Source organism: Pipistrellus hanaki, assembly GCF_964339955.1.
Source record: "Pipistrellus hanaki genome assembly, chromosome: 18".
NCBI lineage: Eukaryota > Metazoa > Chordata > Mammalia > Chiroptera > Vespertilionidae > Pipistrellus > Pipistrellus hanaki.
Window position 1 is genome coordinate 24,165,280 of NC_140520.1, and position 14,837 is coordinate 24,180,116.

The following is a 14,837-nucleotide window of genomic DNA, read 5'->3' on the forward strand; positions in this document are numbered from 1 at the left end:
CTGAACATCACATACCTAATGCATAATCCTTGGAACATTTTTAAAAAATGAGATAACTAGTTGAAGGCTTAAATGAGAAAAATTCTTCCGTTTATCATCCTATCATGTAGTCAGGATGTTAGAAATTTACCTCTCTGTCTGTTAAACTGACGACCACGGACACCTTGTCTCAATGTTGTCTGAAGTCTTACTCGTCTGAAAGGCTTTGGCTGACTACTGCTAGTATCTAAGAAGAAAAACAATATTTAAAAGTTTAATATTTAAAAGTTTTTTAAAAGTTTTTTAAAAAGGATAAGAAATTCCTGTATTTATATCCCAAATATGACCTCTTCCCATAACCTGAACTCTATAATCCTGTCTAAAACATCTTTACCTGGAATGTTCTCCAAATTTTCTCCTTGTTTCTGTTCATTACTTTTTTCAGTCTCTTCTCTACACAGCAGCCAAACTGACATGGTCAAGTCTTTAAGTCAGATCATGTCACTGCAACTGAAACCCTCCCCAAACTTTATCTATGAAAGTCAATGCAATTACCATGACCTACTAGATGTACCCTGTCACCTGCTAATCTCTCCGTCCTTACTGTAGTCTAGCCACTCAGGCCTCCTTGCTGACCTTGAACACACACTCCTGCCTCGTGGACTTTGCACTTGCTGTTTCTCTCATCCTAGAATGCTCTTCCCCCAAATGACCGCACAGTGTTTACTTAAACGTCACTCTTACTAGTGCTTTCTGTGAAATTGCCCGACAACACGTGGTAGACACTCAAATATTTAACCAAATGAATAACTGCTCAAGTGGGAAAGTTTAGTGTGTTATATTTTCAAATAAAGATTCTGATTTCCTATTATACTGAAAAGGGGACAAGAACCATATTTTTCCATATAAGCTCTAGCATGATATAACTAGTTCCAATTCTGTTGAGAAAAAACAATTTTCATGGGATGTTAGAATATAATGGGGGGCACTAAATTTCACTAATTAGAAAAGTCTACAACTATCATTAATACAATCTCAGCTGCAAGATTAAATCACTGGACATTCATAAGCAAAGTTAGCTGCTAAAAGGTGGATGTGAGATTGGAAACTAGGGATGCTGCTATAGGCTGGTGTGCCAGAGAAGCAGCGGAGAGGGAGAAGAGACCCTGAGATGGCACTGTTCCATGACTAAGAACGTGGTAACTGCATGTTTTCCATAAAACTTGGCAGTTGGAGAATGGCTGCTATAACAATTCAAAATGAAAATAGTCGGAGTGAATGACTGAGTACTGTATTTTTTTTTTAAAATAAAAGTAATTCCCTACCTAAAAATTTTGAGATAGGCAAGTTGGTTTAGTATGTTTAAGATTGGAGTCTCTGCACTTGCTCAGGCTTGCCTATTCTTTACTAGTTATGTGACTTTGGAGAAGTTATTAAACCTTTCAGTGCATCAGTTTCCATAACTATAAATTGGGGGTGAATGCTTACCACATTGGAATGATGTGAGAATTAAATGAGTAAATATATAAAGGGCTTTGCCTCCTGTCTGATACATAGTAAGTGCTCAATAACTATCAGATCGCTGTAGAACACTAATATGTAGAACAAACAAAAATGGAACTGCTCTGGTTTAGGCAAGAGAGGCCTATAGTACTACTCCTTAGTAACCACCCCTCCTCCACAGCCCTTTTAGCACCACTAATACAACCAATTTTCTTTAATATAAACCAAGTTCCTTGTAAGAAAATAAAATTCCCTTTTAAATAAAGCATTTTACAATTAAGGGGGGGGAAAAGATAAAATTGTTACCAATAAAAGTGTCTGGCAAACAAGAGTGATGTGTAAAGCTACATGTAGTCAACAGCTGGGACTTACCTACAGAAGAGCTGGAAGGAGGATCCTGGCTGGTGGAAGGAAGATCCGACTCATCAGATGCCTGCACAGGTTCTTCTTCCTGCTGGCTATCAATTTCTAGGCCTGCTTCTGAACTAATACTAAGAAAGGTAAAAATTGATTAGAAAATATAAAACTGATTCTAGAGTGTATCCTATTGTTTCCAAACTCTTTTCCATATAATTTATCACTTAATGCAGAGTTCTACTCTAAATCAAAACTGCCAACTCTGATATTGGTAGCCATATATATTTTTAAAGGGGTAGGGGACATATTGCAAATTTAGTTTTTCTCTTTTATAATCTTTTTCTTTTTGATAAGGGATGTTTACATTCTTAACATTTGCAGGAGATATGTTATCCAGATTTTGATAAACCTCAAAACAACTTTCTAGGAGAGTATAGTAATAAAATAATTCACAAGTCACTACTATTAATAACAGACCTCTAACTCAAAAGGGGCTCTGGCGCAGATGAGACAGGCTATGGGTAGAATCCCTGGCTCAATGGCCATTTCTCTCTCCCATTCAGGAAAGCAATCGAAAAGCAAGTGAGATAAGAGTGTACAAAACAACTTCAATTTTAGTAGTTATTAGTAACAATGTACCTGAAGTTCTCTCTCATGACTATGTGTCTACGCTGAACAGTGTTGGTCAGGTGTGAAGCTAAATAAAACATATGGGGCTGGAGTCAGCCACCAGAGGTATATGCTCTGACTCAGAGCTTTCTCACTTGTAAAACGACACTTTGCAAAGGTACTGTATGGGTTAGAAATGACTTCTATGAAGTGACCTGCATACATGGCAGGAAATCTGGGTTCTACTTCTAGCTCTGCTTATGACTCATGAAGTAGCCCAACTTTTTATTTATAAAAAGTAGGTTTCTGACTGGCTGGTGTGGCTCAGGGGTTGAGCATCGACCTATGAACCAAGAGGTCAGGTTTCAATTCCCAACTCCCAGTGAGGTGTGAGCAAGAGACAGCCAGTCATTGACACTCTCTCATCATTGATGTTTCTTTTCCCTTCCTCTCTGAAATCAATAAAAATATATTTAAAAATAAATTAAACTTCTCAAAGACTACTTTGTTTATAACACATGTATTACCAATAGTCAAGTCTTGAAAACTAGATAATTTCTAATTTATAAGAAGTTCTAAATGCACATTAAGGATAAGTGAGGTTCATTTGAAAGCCCACTACTAAATGGAAAGTTAAATCATTTTCTAATATTCCTAACTTTCACAGATTGACTTCTCTTTTTTTGGAAAAAGTTCAAGCAGCTACATTAGTGGGAGAGTACCAGTGATTTTAAAGAAATATTTTGCATAATATATTTATTCTAGAACAATGTTTAGGGAGCTAACATTTGTCTCCTGTAATAACAACCTCCAAGTCCCAAAATATTATTATATGCAAAAATTAATCTTTCAAAATAGATGGCTTGGTTTACTTTTGTAATAAGATGCAACTGAAAATACAGCTCAACAGATTGTTTCCTGGCTAAAGGAAAACAAATGCAAAAGTCTGGCAAATCTAAAGCAAGCAAATATTACAAAGTAAACATTTACCCTTCAGATTCTGCCTCCACAAACACTTCATCGCCATCATCACCTGCTGCTGTTTCATTGGTTGTGGATAAAGTGCCAGTCGACGTTGTCACCATTGGAACAGACTGAGAGGCATGCTCTGAAGCATCAGAGGTGGTACTACTCTCAGTAAATACGTTCACTTCAAAACAAGACCAGAAAAGCAACGAACACTTTAACTTTGTGGTTTATCTAATTTTCAGCCAAAAGATGCCTCACAAGTTTCCATTTTACCAATGAAACACACACTCCAGTCACAGGATACCTACCTGGAGCTGCTACTTGCAGAGGAGTAGTGGGAACACTTCGGCCACCGGACTCTTCTTCATGAGCTAGGAAGAGGGGTGTTTCATACATTCCTAAACCTAAAGACAATTCTGAATATTAATGAATGAAAAATACAAAAAAAAAAAAAGTGACAAATGCGAGGCACCTGAAAGAAAAAAAGGATCAGCAAAGACACAACTTTGTTAAAATCCATAATTAGCCCATCAAGCAAACATGAATCTCTCAAGAATGTTAATACAATTTAAACACGTCCTATAAGCTCCCTAACACTAATATAAGTATCTTAAAAAAACAAACAGCTAAAGCTGTTCTTATAGTTTTATACAAGGTAACTTGACTGAATATCCAACTATGTTAGATTCTACTTATCACCAAAACTGCAAGGCATTATTTAGTCCCCTTTTTGCTATCAAAACTAAATTTTAAGAAGGTTGATTAACTTTCCCAAAGATACAAAGTGGTGGCATCTTCCAAGTCTAGAAATTGCCACACAAAATTTTGAATTTATATGAAGTTAACTCACAATTTCATATTGTAGAGGCATAGTGTTAAAACTAATATCCTAAACCATCAGGGACAAATTTATACTATATGACTTATACGAGGGCTACAGATTAGTCTTTTGCTTAGGACTTAACTAAAGTAGTATGCATTCCCTATTCACTTATACAATGCTATATAATAGCTTCCTAGGAATATAGTGGCCTATATGGGTACCAAATGAAGATTAAATGTCATTAATTCCAGAAATGCATAATTCATGTCCAAATAATCAACACTATTACTTAATTTAGGAATCATTTTATTGCACATATTTTTAACATTTCATTTTTCTTATTTTTAACGTTAATGGAAAGTATCTTAACTTGTATTATGCATTTAACTAGAAATGTTAAATTGTGTGTTTTATTGGTAAAATGGAAACTGTCAAATCAAGCACAAATATGTTGCATTTCTTCTAGAAACTTTAGAACGGGTGGTAGTATTTTCGTATGTTTACTGGTTTAAGAAATATTTCTTAACACTTAGTACACGTATGATGCTATACTAGGTGCCAGAAGAGAGATAAATGTAGCAGCTAGGGTTTATGTTCAAAGAACTCAGAATTTTGTTGAAAAGATTTATATAAAAGACGATGTTTTGTAAATAGTATATATATTACAGCTTTTCCCATAAATTAAGAGGAATTAAGATTTCAATTTCTTTTATATTTATGTGTGCTTTAAAAAAATCACATCACAGTAGTTTATTACCAAATATAAGCAAACCCACGAAATACAAGTCTTTAGCTATTTACCTCCTTGAGAAGCCAGCTGGCCAAGATCAGAGTGACTAGAACTTGTCTGTGGCATATCTTCAGGTGGCCCAAACCGGAATCTAGGAACACCAGCAACTTGTGGGGAACTAAATAGACAAAAATTGATTTAAGATGAAATGTAAAGTTACCCTGTGCACAATGATAAAAATATAGGAAAAAATGAGCATAAACAAAATGGGAAGGAAAATGATGGAAAACAAAAAGTCGATTAGGAATTCTTATACTTTTTCAAAATATCAGCAAAGATTTTGGTAACAATATTAACTCATACTACATGTGTTTCATATAAACATGATTTATATATAAATAACTTTCATGTCTCTGAACTATATGCCTATTTCTTGAATCTGTTAGAAATCTCTATGTATCTATGTAAATACTAAACATATCTCTATGTATCTATTAAGCACATATATTTTCACATGGAAAGCCTTTTTATCCTCTAAGTGGAGTGGTATAGCATAATAGTTTACATAGGTTCTAGAGCCAGAGTGACTAGTTTGAAACCAAAAACTGCCACTTCCTGGCTGTTTGACCTCTGGCAAATTCATTAACAGCTCTGTGCTTCCTTATCTACAAAAGAGCAACAATAACACTCTCTTGGTATGAGGATTAAATAAACTGATTTATGGAAATGCTCAATAAGTGTTAAGGATTTAATGATGTTCCCATTAAGTATTCTCGGACTCTTTCCTCTTAATTGTTGAAATAAATAAATTCTTCATTTGTGTTAATAAAGATTATTGCTTATACCTCTATTCTCCTAGATTATTAAGATTATATTTATTTGCTCATATGCTTAATGCTTTCACAATACTATCCACCATGATCACTGTATTTATCAACACCACCAGTCTACAAAGCATTTTACTATCTGTTAATAATATTCTAAACATATTAACATAAATTCTGTAATTCTCACAACTTATAAGGTGGGAACTATTACATCATCATTCCCATAAGTAACATGAGGATACTCAGGAACAGAGAACCTAAATAACTTGATACAGCTAGTAAGCAGAACAGCTAGGTTTCAAACCCAGGTATTTTAACTCTAAACTCCATGTTCTTAACCATTATTACACTGACTCTAAACTTCAAATTCCTGATGAAGCAACTGTATTTCATTCCCTCTATATAATTTTCCCCAACACTACATTGTCAACCCTCCCATACTACCCCCTGAAAATAGTACACAGAAGACTCAAGGAATATGAGTCAATCAAATGTAAACAGATTAACAGCAAAGCAGTAAAAATTTGATTAGTCACAAAATGTTTCTCTTTCATTCACTTACTGAATTGCTTCAGCAAATCCATCAGTACGATGTGGCACCACAAGAGTGGGAGTACTTGGAACTGTTCTGTCTTCATCATCAAAAAAATGCTGCTGCTAAAACAAAAACAAAAAAAGGAATTATACAGACATGACAGAAACACACATACCGACTACACAAACATTTGCTGAACAAATAAACTGATTTTAATTGGGGGGGATGGGAGGGGGGGGGGGGGGAGTAGGCACTTACCATGCTACCAATCCCTGGGGTCAATTGAAGCCCACGTCCTACAGACTGCCTCCGAGTCATCTGAATTCTCTGGGCCAAGAAAGGCATAACATTTTTGTTTTTAAGGAATTAGACAATGAAACAAACACTAAATATCAATGGAGCTTATTATGCTTACTTGGTAATAAAATAACCAAAATGCTAGCAGATTATATAATCATCATCAGAATATTTCTTCAGGAAAAACTGCCACTAATTTTATACTAAAGAAAAGAGTTTTAAACTATGACAACTTTTTAATTATTCAGACTGTAACATTAAACCAACAAATATTTCATTAACTAATAGACAGAATATTAATCAATATTTAAAACTAATCTTTGATCATATCATTTCTTTGTAACTAATTTATTCATTAGTAAGTATGCTTTTGAATTTTATGGTTTATCTTTTGGAAAGATTACTAGCAGTACTAACTACAGATAAACTGTTTCTCAATTTAGTCAATTTTAAACTCATAGATTTGGTATATTTTAAAGGATCCATACACACTCTTTTAAGACTTTACGTATATTTTGACATAATGCAGTTTTCTTCACAAATGGTATTTTAGATCTACACTTGAAAATGTTCCATGCTCTCAAGTGTTAAAACTCAAGCTCGATTATTAATAGAGCCTTTGCACTTGTTCTGTTTCTGCAAGAGCTTCTGATTAGGCTACATGTAAAGGGTTATGCACACTTTCATTAATTTTCAAAGTGGGAATTAATATGTATGATTATTAAAAAACGAAGAGAATGTTTTGTTAAGCAGAACAGAATTTCCTTTAAAAAAAAAAAACCACTTCAAAACAGATGGTGGTCAACTGCTAAAATACATTTACGTTAATTAAAATCCAAGAAAATCTTTTTCCTTTTGTAATCTGTATAACCAGTGACCAGACTTTTATCTGCTATGACTATAACCATTTCATCTTATGCATAACTTCTCGTCAGCCTTGCCTTTTCAAGGAAATCAGAGATTCATTTCAGTTCAAAAAATTTATAAAAATATGCCAAAACATTAAAGGGTTAACTTAATTTCGAGGGAGTGTGGGGGTGGGGGGGAGAGGCAATATTTAATGGAAAGGGAAAAGAGCCAAGATTTTTAAAAGTTCATTTTTCAGAACGGCCACTACTTTTAATACCTGAACGGGTGGTCCCAACTCTTGAGGTGGTGCATGAATGGTTAGTCTTGGGGGAAGCGGGTGAGGTGGACGCCTTGGTGACTGAGGTGCTCGAGGGGTCTGTCTTTCAGATGCTGATGATGGCTGTTCTCTAGAAAGCTCCTGGGGAAAAGAGGACTCGGCAGAACCTGTATTTCCTTCACCTACAGGAAAAGAGAAGCTTATTTTGAACTATTAAACTTACTGCAAAGTAATGTGGACAATCCCTAAAGTATCCATCTTGCCACTAGGAATGTTCACCTCAGCTGTAATTTCAGAAGTAAAAAGTAGTGAGGTATGGTGGGCCCAGAGATAATGGGTAAGCAATTATCAGTAGTATGGCTTTTAGCCAAGTTCCTTAATCTTTTTGGTTGGTTAATGCAACAGATGTAATTTACAAGAAAGATTTTCCTGAAGGTTTCAAATAGTAGTCATAAACACTTAGCCTAACACATGATAACATAAAAATTTAATACATTTTGGCAAATTCCTTAGAGTAAGACTACTATGGCATCAGTATTACACTCAAACAGGATGAAGACTATTGGGAAAAACCTAATAATGGTACTCATATTTTGGTTTTCCTAAATTTTGAATTTAATGATTCTTCAGATGTCTGGGTCTACAATATACATGGTAGAAACATCAGAAACTATTACCTACTTTGAAAGTTCAATAAGGTAGTAGTTTAAAAGTTAGGTCTAGAACAGATTCTAGCTTTAAGACTTAATAGCTTTGTGACCTTGGTTAAGTCACTTTGCTTATTTCTGCTTCTGTTTCTCAGATTCTACACTGGTACTTAAACCTGACAAGCTTATTGTGAGAATTAATTCAATACAAGTATACATGCTCAGAAAAAGCATTTTTGTAACTATTGGCAATGTACATAATCTATCCACTAATTAAATTTTATCCAGACTACCAGGCCAATTTCTGCATGATTGTAAAAAGGAAAACTCTCTAGCTAGTATTCAATGAGCATCTGCTATATGCTTTCTATCTGGGAAAAATGGATATGAACATTTCCCCTTAAAAATACATAGCATTTAGAGATACCACTACAGAAATCAGCTCAAAATGGACCTATCCTAAAAAGACACTGAAGCTCATTTCAGAGTGGAGCAAAACTGCAGGTCATGAAGTGAAGCACATGCAGAGGAATGAGCTTTGGTTTCCAGTTGTATACCTGAACTAAAGTCTCCTCCCCCTTTAACCAAAGGACCATGACATAATCCAACTTGAACACTGGAACCCTTTCAGACACCAAGAAACTGTTGTCCAGGAAGATCCAGTGTTGATGCCTGTTACCATAAATGTCCAAGTTCCAAGGTCCCCAATTACAACTTGCCTTGTCAGCACTATTCCCTCTAGCCCCTTAAAAACCATTAACCTAGGCCAGTAAGATGGATATAAGGTACCATTTAGGCCTCCCATCTTCTCCCTTGGCATCTTCTTGATCAATAAACCTTTTCTTACTCCAAGCTCGAACATTTTGAGTTTTGGCCTAAGCACTGGGCACACAAACTTTGCTTTCAGTAACTATTTGGTGAGCCAGTCAGGAGCCAGTGCTTATGGTAGGCCAAACCTGGAACAGCCTCCAAGGATGTTTTGCCCTGAGGACTCGGAAGGTACTTTCCCTGGCAGGCGCTGGCCAAATCAGCACAGAGCTCATTTGGAATAAGAAAATGCCTTTGGCCCTGGCCGGTTTGGCTCAGTGGATAGAGCGTTGGCCTGTGGACTGAAGGGTCCCAGGTTCGATTCCGGTCAACGGCATGTACCTTGGTTGCAGGCACATCCCCAGTAGGTGTGCAGGAGGCAGCAGATCAATGTTTCTCTCTCATTGATGTTTCTAACTCTCTATCCCTCTCCCTTCCTCTCTGTAAAAAATCAATAAAATTTATAAAAAAGAAAAAAAGAAAATGCCTTTGGACTTCAATCTACATTGGTTTTGTTTTGGGGTAAGTTGCTCCATTTTGGGGGTGTGCACCCCGGAATCCTCTAGGTGGGCTTTCTCTACCTTGGGACAAAACTACCTGCATTTTAAACTTATTTGGGGGCCTCCATTTAAGAGCAGGTTCAGGACTTCTGGGCTCTACTCATTTGTGTCTTTGTTTGTGGTAGACAGTGGGAAGTATATCTGTTGTGTCTGCAAGCCAATGTATTTGACTGGGAAGTAGGTAAGTCATCCTGGCTTGTACAACCAGGAACTCCTTTCTCTTCCGTTTTCCTTTTAAATAAACCACATTTATTTTGTTTCCCTGTTGGAGAAGAGAATAATTATAGGATTTTTACCTGATTTTTGAACTCGTTTGGCCACTTGAATTTGAAATCTGTAACTGTTATAGTTTATCTAAGATCAATTACCTTGTTTGTGTGTTATATGTTGATCTCGCTGTGTGTACTTTGTTCATCGACTTGAAGTTAAGAAGTGATATTGGGTCTGTGGCTTCTTCCCCTCCCACATCTTCATCTGCAGACATGTGGCAGCTGCCATGTGTGCTCAGGCTCCATTTTAGCCATCTTCCTCCAGGAAAATCTACCACTTTTAACTCAGGCCTCCTGAAGCCACCTTTTTTTTTTTTTTAACCTGAGCATTTGAACTTTATTGTGCACTTTCCATTTTCTGTTGTTTGTGTTTGTTGACAAGTGTCCATGTTAAGGGGCACCCTTGAAGAAGAGGCTCTCAGGCCCCTTGGAGACAATGGAATGCATTCTTTGACTGATAATTACTTTAATAATAGCTTTAAAGGAATTCTTATAGCATGCAAAGCTTGGTCATCTGAGTAAAATCCTCACTCACTCAGTCCATCTGCCAGAAACATCACTTGGATCCAGTTTTACAACCCTGAGTTATTCACTGCGCTTGGGCCATAAAAGCGAATGCTTTAAAATGCATATGATTGAGAACCAAGATGGCAGAGTAGGTAAACACCGGTACTTGCTGCCTCACACAACCACATCAAAATTACAACTGAAATACGAAACCACCATCATTCAGAACCACCTGAAAGCTGGACAAATGGAAGTCCAACTAGAGAAATAAAAAAGAAAGCACACTGAGACTCGTCGGAGGGTCAGAGGCACAAAATGGGCTGGACCGGTACCCTTGCTGTTTTTATTTTTTTAAATCAGGAGGGATATTTCAGCTGCTCTTCTACTGTGAGAAACAAGGGGTCCCAGCCCCACACCAGACCCCTAGCCTAGGGTTTCAGAGCTTTACAACTTTGGATTGTAAAAACCAGCGGGGATTGTGGCTGAGTGACATGGAGGCTGCTGGAGACCCATGTATTCCCATAAAGGGCCAGTGCATGAACTTACTCTGACTAGATCTCTACCTCTGGGTGGCTTTGGGGGACCAAGACACATACAGGAAGGAAGTGGACTGTCTGGCTTCAGGGCAGGAACATGGGGGTCCTTCCAGGGATCACTGTTCCTGTGCTGGGACCTCCCTCATTTCAGAGCTGACTGGTAGCCCTGAGTTTCCATCAGCTTGGCTCACACAGTTTCCTCTACCCTGGTGATTCTCTGAGACCCCACCCCATCCAATTTGCAGCCCCACCCAAGCTGTTTGTAGCAGCTTTTCCATATGAATGGCCTGTCCTGACTCAGGCTTCAGACTTTCCTAAAATCTCTGAAACAAACAGCAGCTTGAGTCAGTGTACCAAGACTATAAATAAAAGGCCCAAGACCTGCACTAGCACCAGCCTGCCTTGCTTCACAAGTTCAATACAAGTAGCAGCCATCTATAGGATTTTCTCTCCGTAGAGCTCCTGCCGGTGGACCCAGAGCCAGTGCACCCAGTGGACAGCTTCAGAGCATACCAGATTACAACTGTACACATCCACAAGCAACACACTAAAGGGCCAGACTCAGTGAGCATCAAAGCACTACTGAAGCAAGTCCTGCTCCACAGGGGTGTCTTCGGCACAGCTGCTCTTGCACTGTAGTCGCAGTTGGAACTCACAGCCAATTGGCCTGGGCGTCAATTCGTCCCAGTGATGCCAACAGCAATCAAGGTCCAGCTACAAGACTATGCACACAGCCCACACAAGGGCATACCTAGAGTGCCTAGCTGAAGTGACTGGGAGGCTGGGCTACTGGGCCCCACAGGACACCTACTACCCAAGGCAATTCTACCAGTTAGGCAGCTCTACCTAATACATAGAAACAAAAATAGGGAAGCAGCCAAAATATGGAGATAAGAAACATGTCACAAATGAAAGAAATCAAAGCAAACAAACTACTGGATGCAAAGTTCAAAACCATGGTTATAAGGTTACTCAAGGATCTTAATGAGACATTCAAGGGATTCAAACAGAGCTTCAAGGGACTTAGTGATACATTCAAGGATCTTAGTAAGAATGTCAAAAACATGAAAAAGATGTGTCAGAAATTAAGCATACACTAACAAATAAAGAATAATTTATAGGGATTCAATGGTAGATGATTCCGAGAATCAAATCAATGATTTGGAAAGGAAGAAGCAAAAATCACCCAATCAGTGGAGCAAAAAGAATAGAAAAATATGAAGATAATGTAAAGAGTCTCTGGGACAACATTTGCATTATGGGGGTACCAGGAGGGAGAGCAAAATATTGAAATTTTATTTGAAGAAATAATGACAGAAAACTCCCCCTATCTGGTGAAAGAAATAGATTTACAAGCCCAGGAAGCACATAGTTCCAAACAAGAGGAACCCAAAGAGGCCCACACTGAGACACATCATAATCAAAATGCCAAGAGCTAAAGACAAAGAGGGAATCTTAAAAGCATCAAGAGAAAAGCAGCTAGTTACCAAAAGGAAACACCCATCTGACTGCCAACTGATTTCTCAACAGAAACTTTGCAGGCCAAAAACGAGTGGTAAAAAAATATTCAAAATGGCCTACAACCAGAAAAGCTATCATTTAGAACTAAAGGTCAGATAAAGAGCTTCACAGACAAGAAAAAGCTAAAGGAGTTCATGACCACCAAACCAGTGTTACATGAAATATTGAAGGGTATTCTTTTAAGAAGAGGAAGAAGAAAAATATAAAAAATATGAATAAAGAGACAATAAATACATTAACAACTGAATCTAAAAATAAAACGAGTAAGAAATCTAATGAACAGAATAAACTGGTGAATACAATAGAATCAGAGGCATGGAAACAGACCAACAAATCTAAGAGGGAAGGGGAGGAGGGGAATGGTAAGAGATTAGCCAAAGATCTTACATGCATTTATATTAATTACCTATGGACACAGACAATAGGGTGGTGAAGGCCTGGGACAGAATAGGAACTGGGTGGAGGAAGAAATGGGGGGGGGGGGGGGGGGGGGGAGACATCTCTAATACCCTCAATAATAAAGATTTAAAAACAAAAATGAAAGCTATGAGATTTGTCTCCATTGGTCTGAATGTTTATGTATATCAATATCTACCCTGTGGAGTATTGCTAATTTATATTCAATTGGCTTAAAGTTGTGCTTATATAAGAATTGCTAATTTATATTCAATTGGCTTAAAGTTGTGCTTATATAAGAATTCTCAAAAAAACCTAACAGACTAACCCAGATGCTTTTCAGAATCACATAATCTAAAAAAATATTTTATATTAAAGCTGGCTTTAAATTGGTTTGGTTAAATAGGCATAACTTCAGAATTTACAGAATTAAACAATATTTGTATTCTACTGGTGTTTATTAGCCAAATAATTAAGTCGATACTGAAAAAGACTACTGGTCTTCACTGAAAAAGACTACTGCTCTGTTACTGCAACTGTGAAAAAGTTGTCTGCCTAGAAAGCAAATATTCTGTGCTTTGTCAAAATAATTTTGTGTTATATTAATCAGGTATTTGATTAGTTAAGAAAACTAAATCTCCTAAATAGCAAGAACTAAAGTTTTGCTATGTAAACAGCATTTCTTACTTTTCTTTCAGAATTTACAGTACTTTATCAGAAATTTGGAAAAGGCTCTAAAGAAAGACACACACCTATATATGACAAAGAAAAATGTACATATTTTGTTGTTATAGGCACTAAGAATAGGTTATCTTCCAGAGCAAAATCTGGATTTTGAATGTAATCTGGATGAGTTGAAGCTTTCTTCTGCCACAAGGTTCTTTACAATGGCAAAGAAACTGTTAGAAAATTTGTTTCCCACTTACACAATATCTAATGACTGAGATAACCACTTTACTGAGCAAACCATATAAACCCTGAGAGACAACCTTGCCATTAACAGGAAAAACTGGATTCAAGCAGAACAAGTTCAATTTCATTGAACTGAATGAATTGATGAAAAGGGTTATAATTTTAATGATGTTTTCATTTGAAATTGTTGACTTCTTTTAATCTTTTGTTTTCCAAATAAAAGGAAATGTATTTACTAATGACTTAGCAATTTGGTAAACTATATCTCTTAGCAGAATTGAAACATTTATTTTTTTCTCCTTACTAGATCCTTCCAGAATCTAGAAATATCTAAGGAGTGTTTTGATTTTCATGGCAAGGTTATTATTTGCCACCAAAGTTCAATAATAACGTTTTCTTTATAACGGGATACAATTGAAAACTTGGTTTTATTACCAAGGCTTTGACTGAAAAGTTATGTTTGAGAGAGACATGCAGATACAGATGTGACCAGAAATCGTTGAAGAGTTAAGATTGACTTCTGAAGCAAATAAAAAACCCTATGGGAAAATAGCCTTGTTTATGTAATTCACAGGTGAGGTGAGGAACTAAGGTTGAGTTTTGGGAGATACAAAGAAAGAACTTCAGAATATGTTGGAAACCTTAACAGAGAAATTCACCCAAATCTATACGTACTGCATAAGTTTGACAGTTTGAATTTTGGCCATTCAAAGCACAAGGGGTATGAATTTGGGTTTCAGAATTAAGGCAAAAAAAACAAAACAAAACAAAAAAAAAACCTCTTTATCCCAACTACACAAAAGATGTATCTTAAATCTACAAAATGTTTCATAAAGTGTATATTACCCATGTATCATTAATCTCTCCCTACCTCATCTCTTAAAGACTATTCTTCATTATATGGTTAATATTCATTAGTTTATGGCT

General features: G+C 36.7%; 1 protein-coding gene across 4 annotated transcripts in view; it reads right to left on the reverse strand.

Moving 5' to 3' along the window:
* The window catches only part of TPR (translocated promoter region, nuclear basket protein), a 62,062-nt gene that overhangs the window by 474 nt on the left and 46,751 nt on the right, over positions 1-14,837 (reverse strand). The window contains exons 44-51 of one of the 4 annotated variants that reach the window (XM_084865220.1): positions 7,756-7,937; positions 6,591-6,659; positions 6,360-6,451; positions 5,042-5,148; positions 3,726-3,821; positions 3,439-3,598; positions 1,855-1,973; positions 131-226 (exon numbers count right to left, since the gene is read on the reverse strand). In XM_084865220.1, coding sequence (XP_084721346.1) covers positions 131-226; positions 1,855-1,973; positions 3,439-3,598; positions 3,726-3,821; positions 5,042-5,148; positions 6,360-6,451; positions 6,591-6,659; positions 7,756-7,937 — 921 coding nt within the window. Of the gene's footprint in view, positions 1-130; positions 227-1,854; positions 1,974-3,438; positions 3,599-3,725; positions 3,822-5,041; positions 5,149-6,359; positions 6,455-6,590; positions 6,660-7,755; positions 7,938-14,837 lie in introns of all 4 variants that reach the window. The other 3 variants (XM_084865219.1, XM_084865222.1, XM_084865221.1) reach the window with 3 other exon arrangements.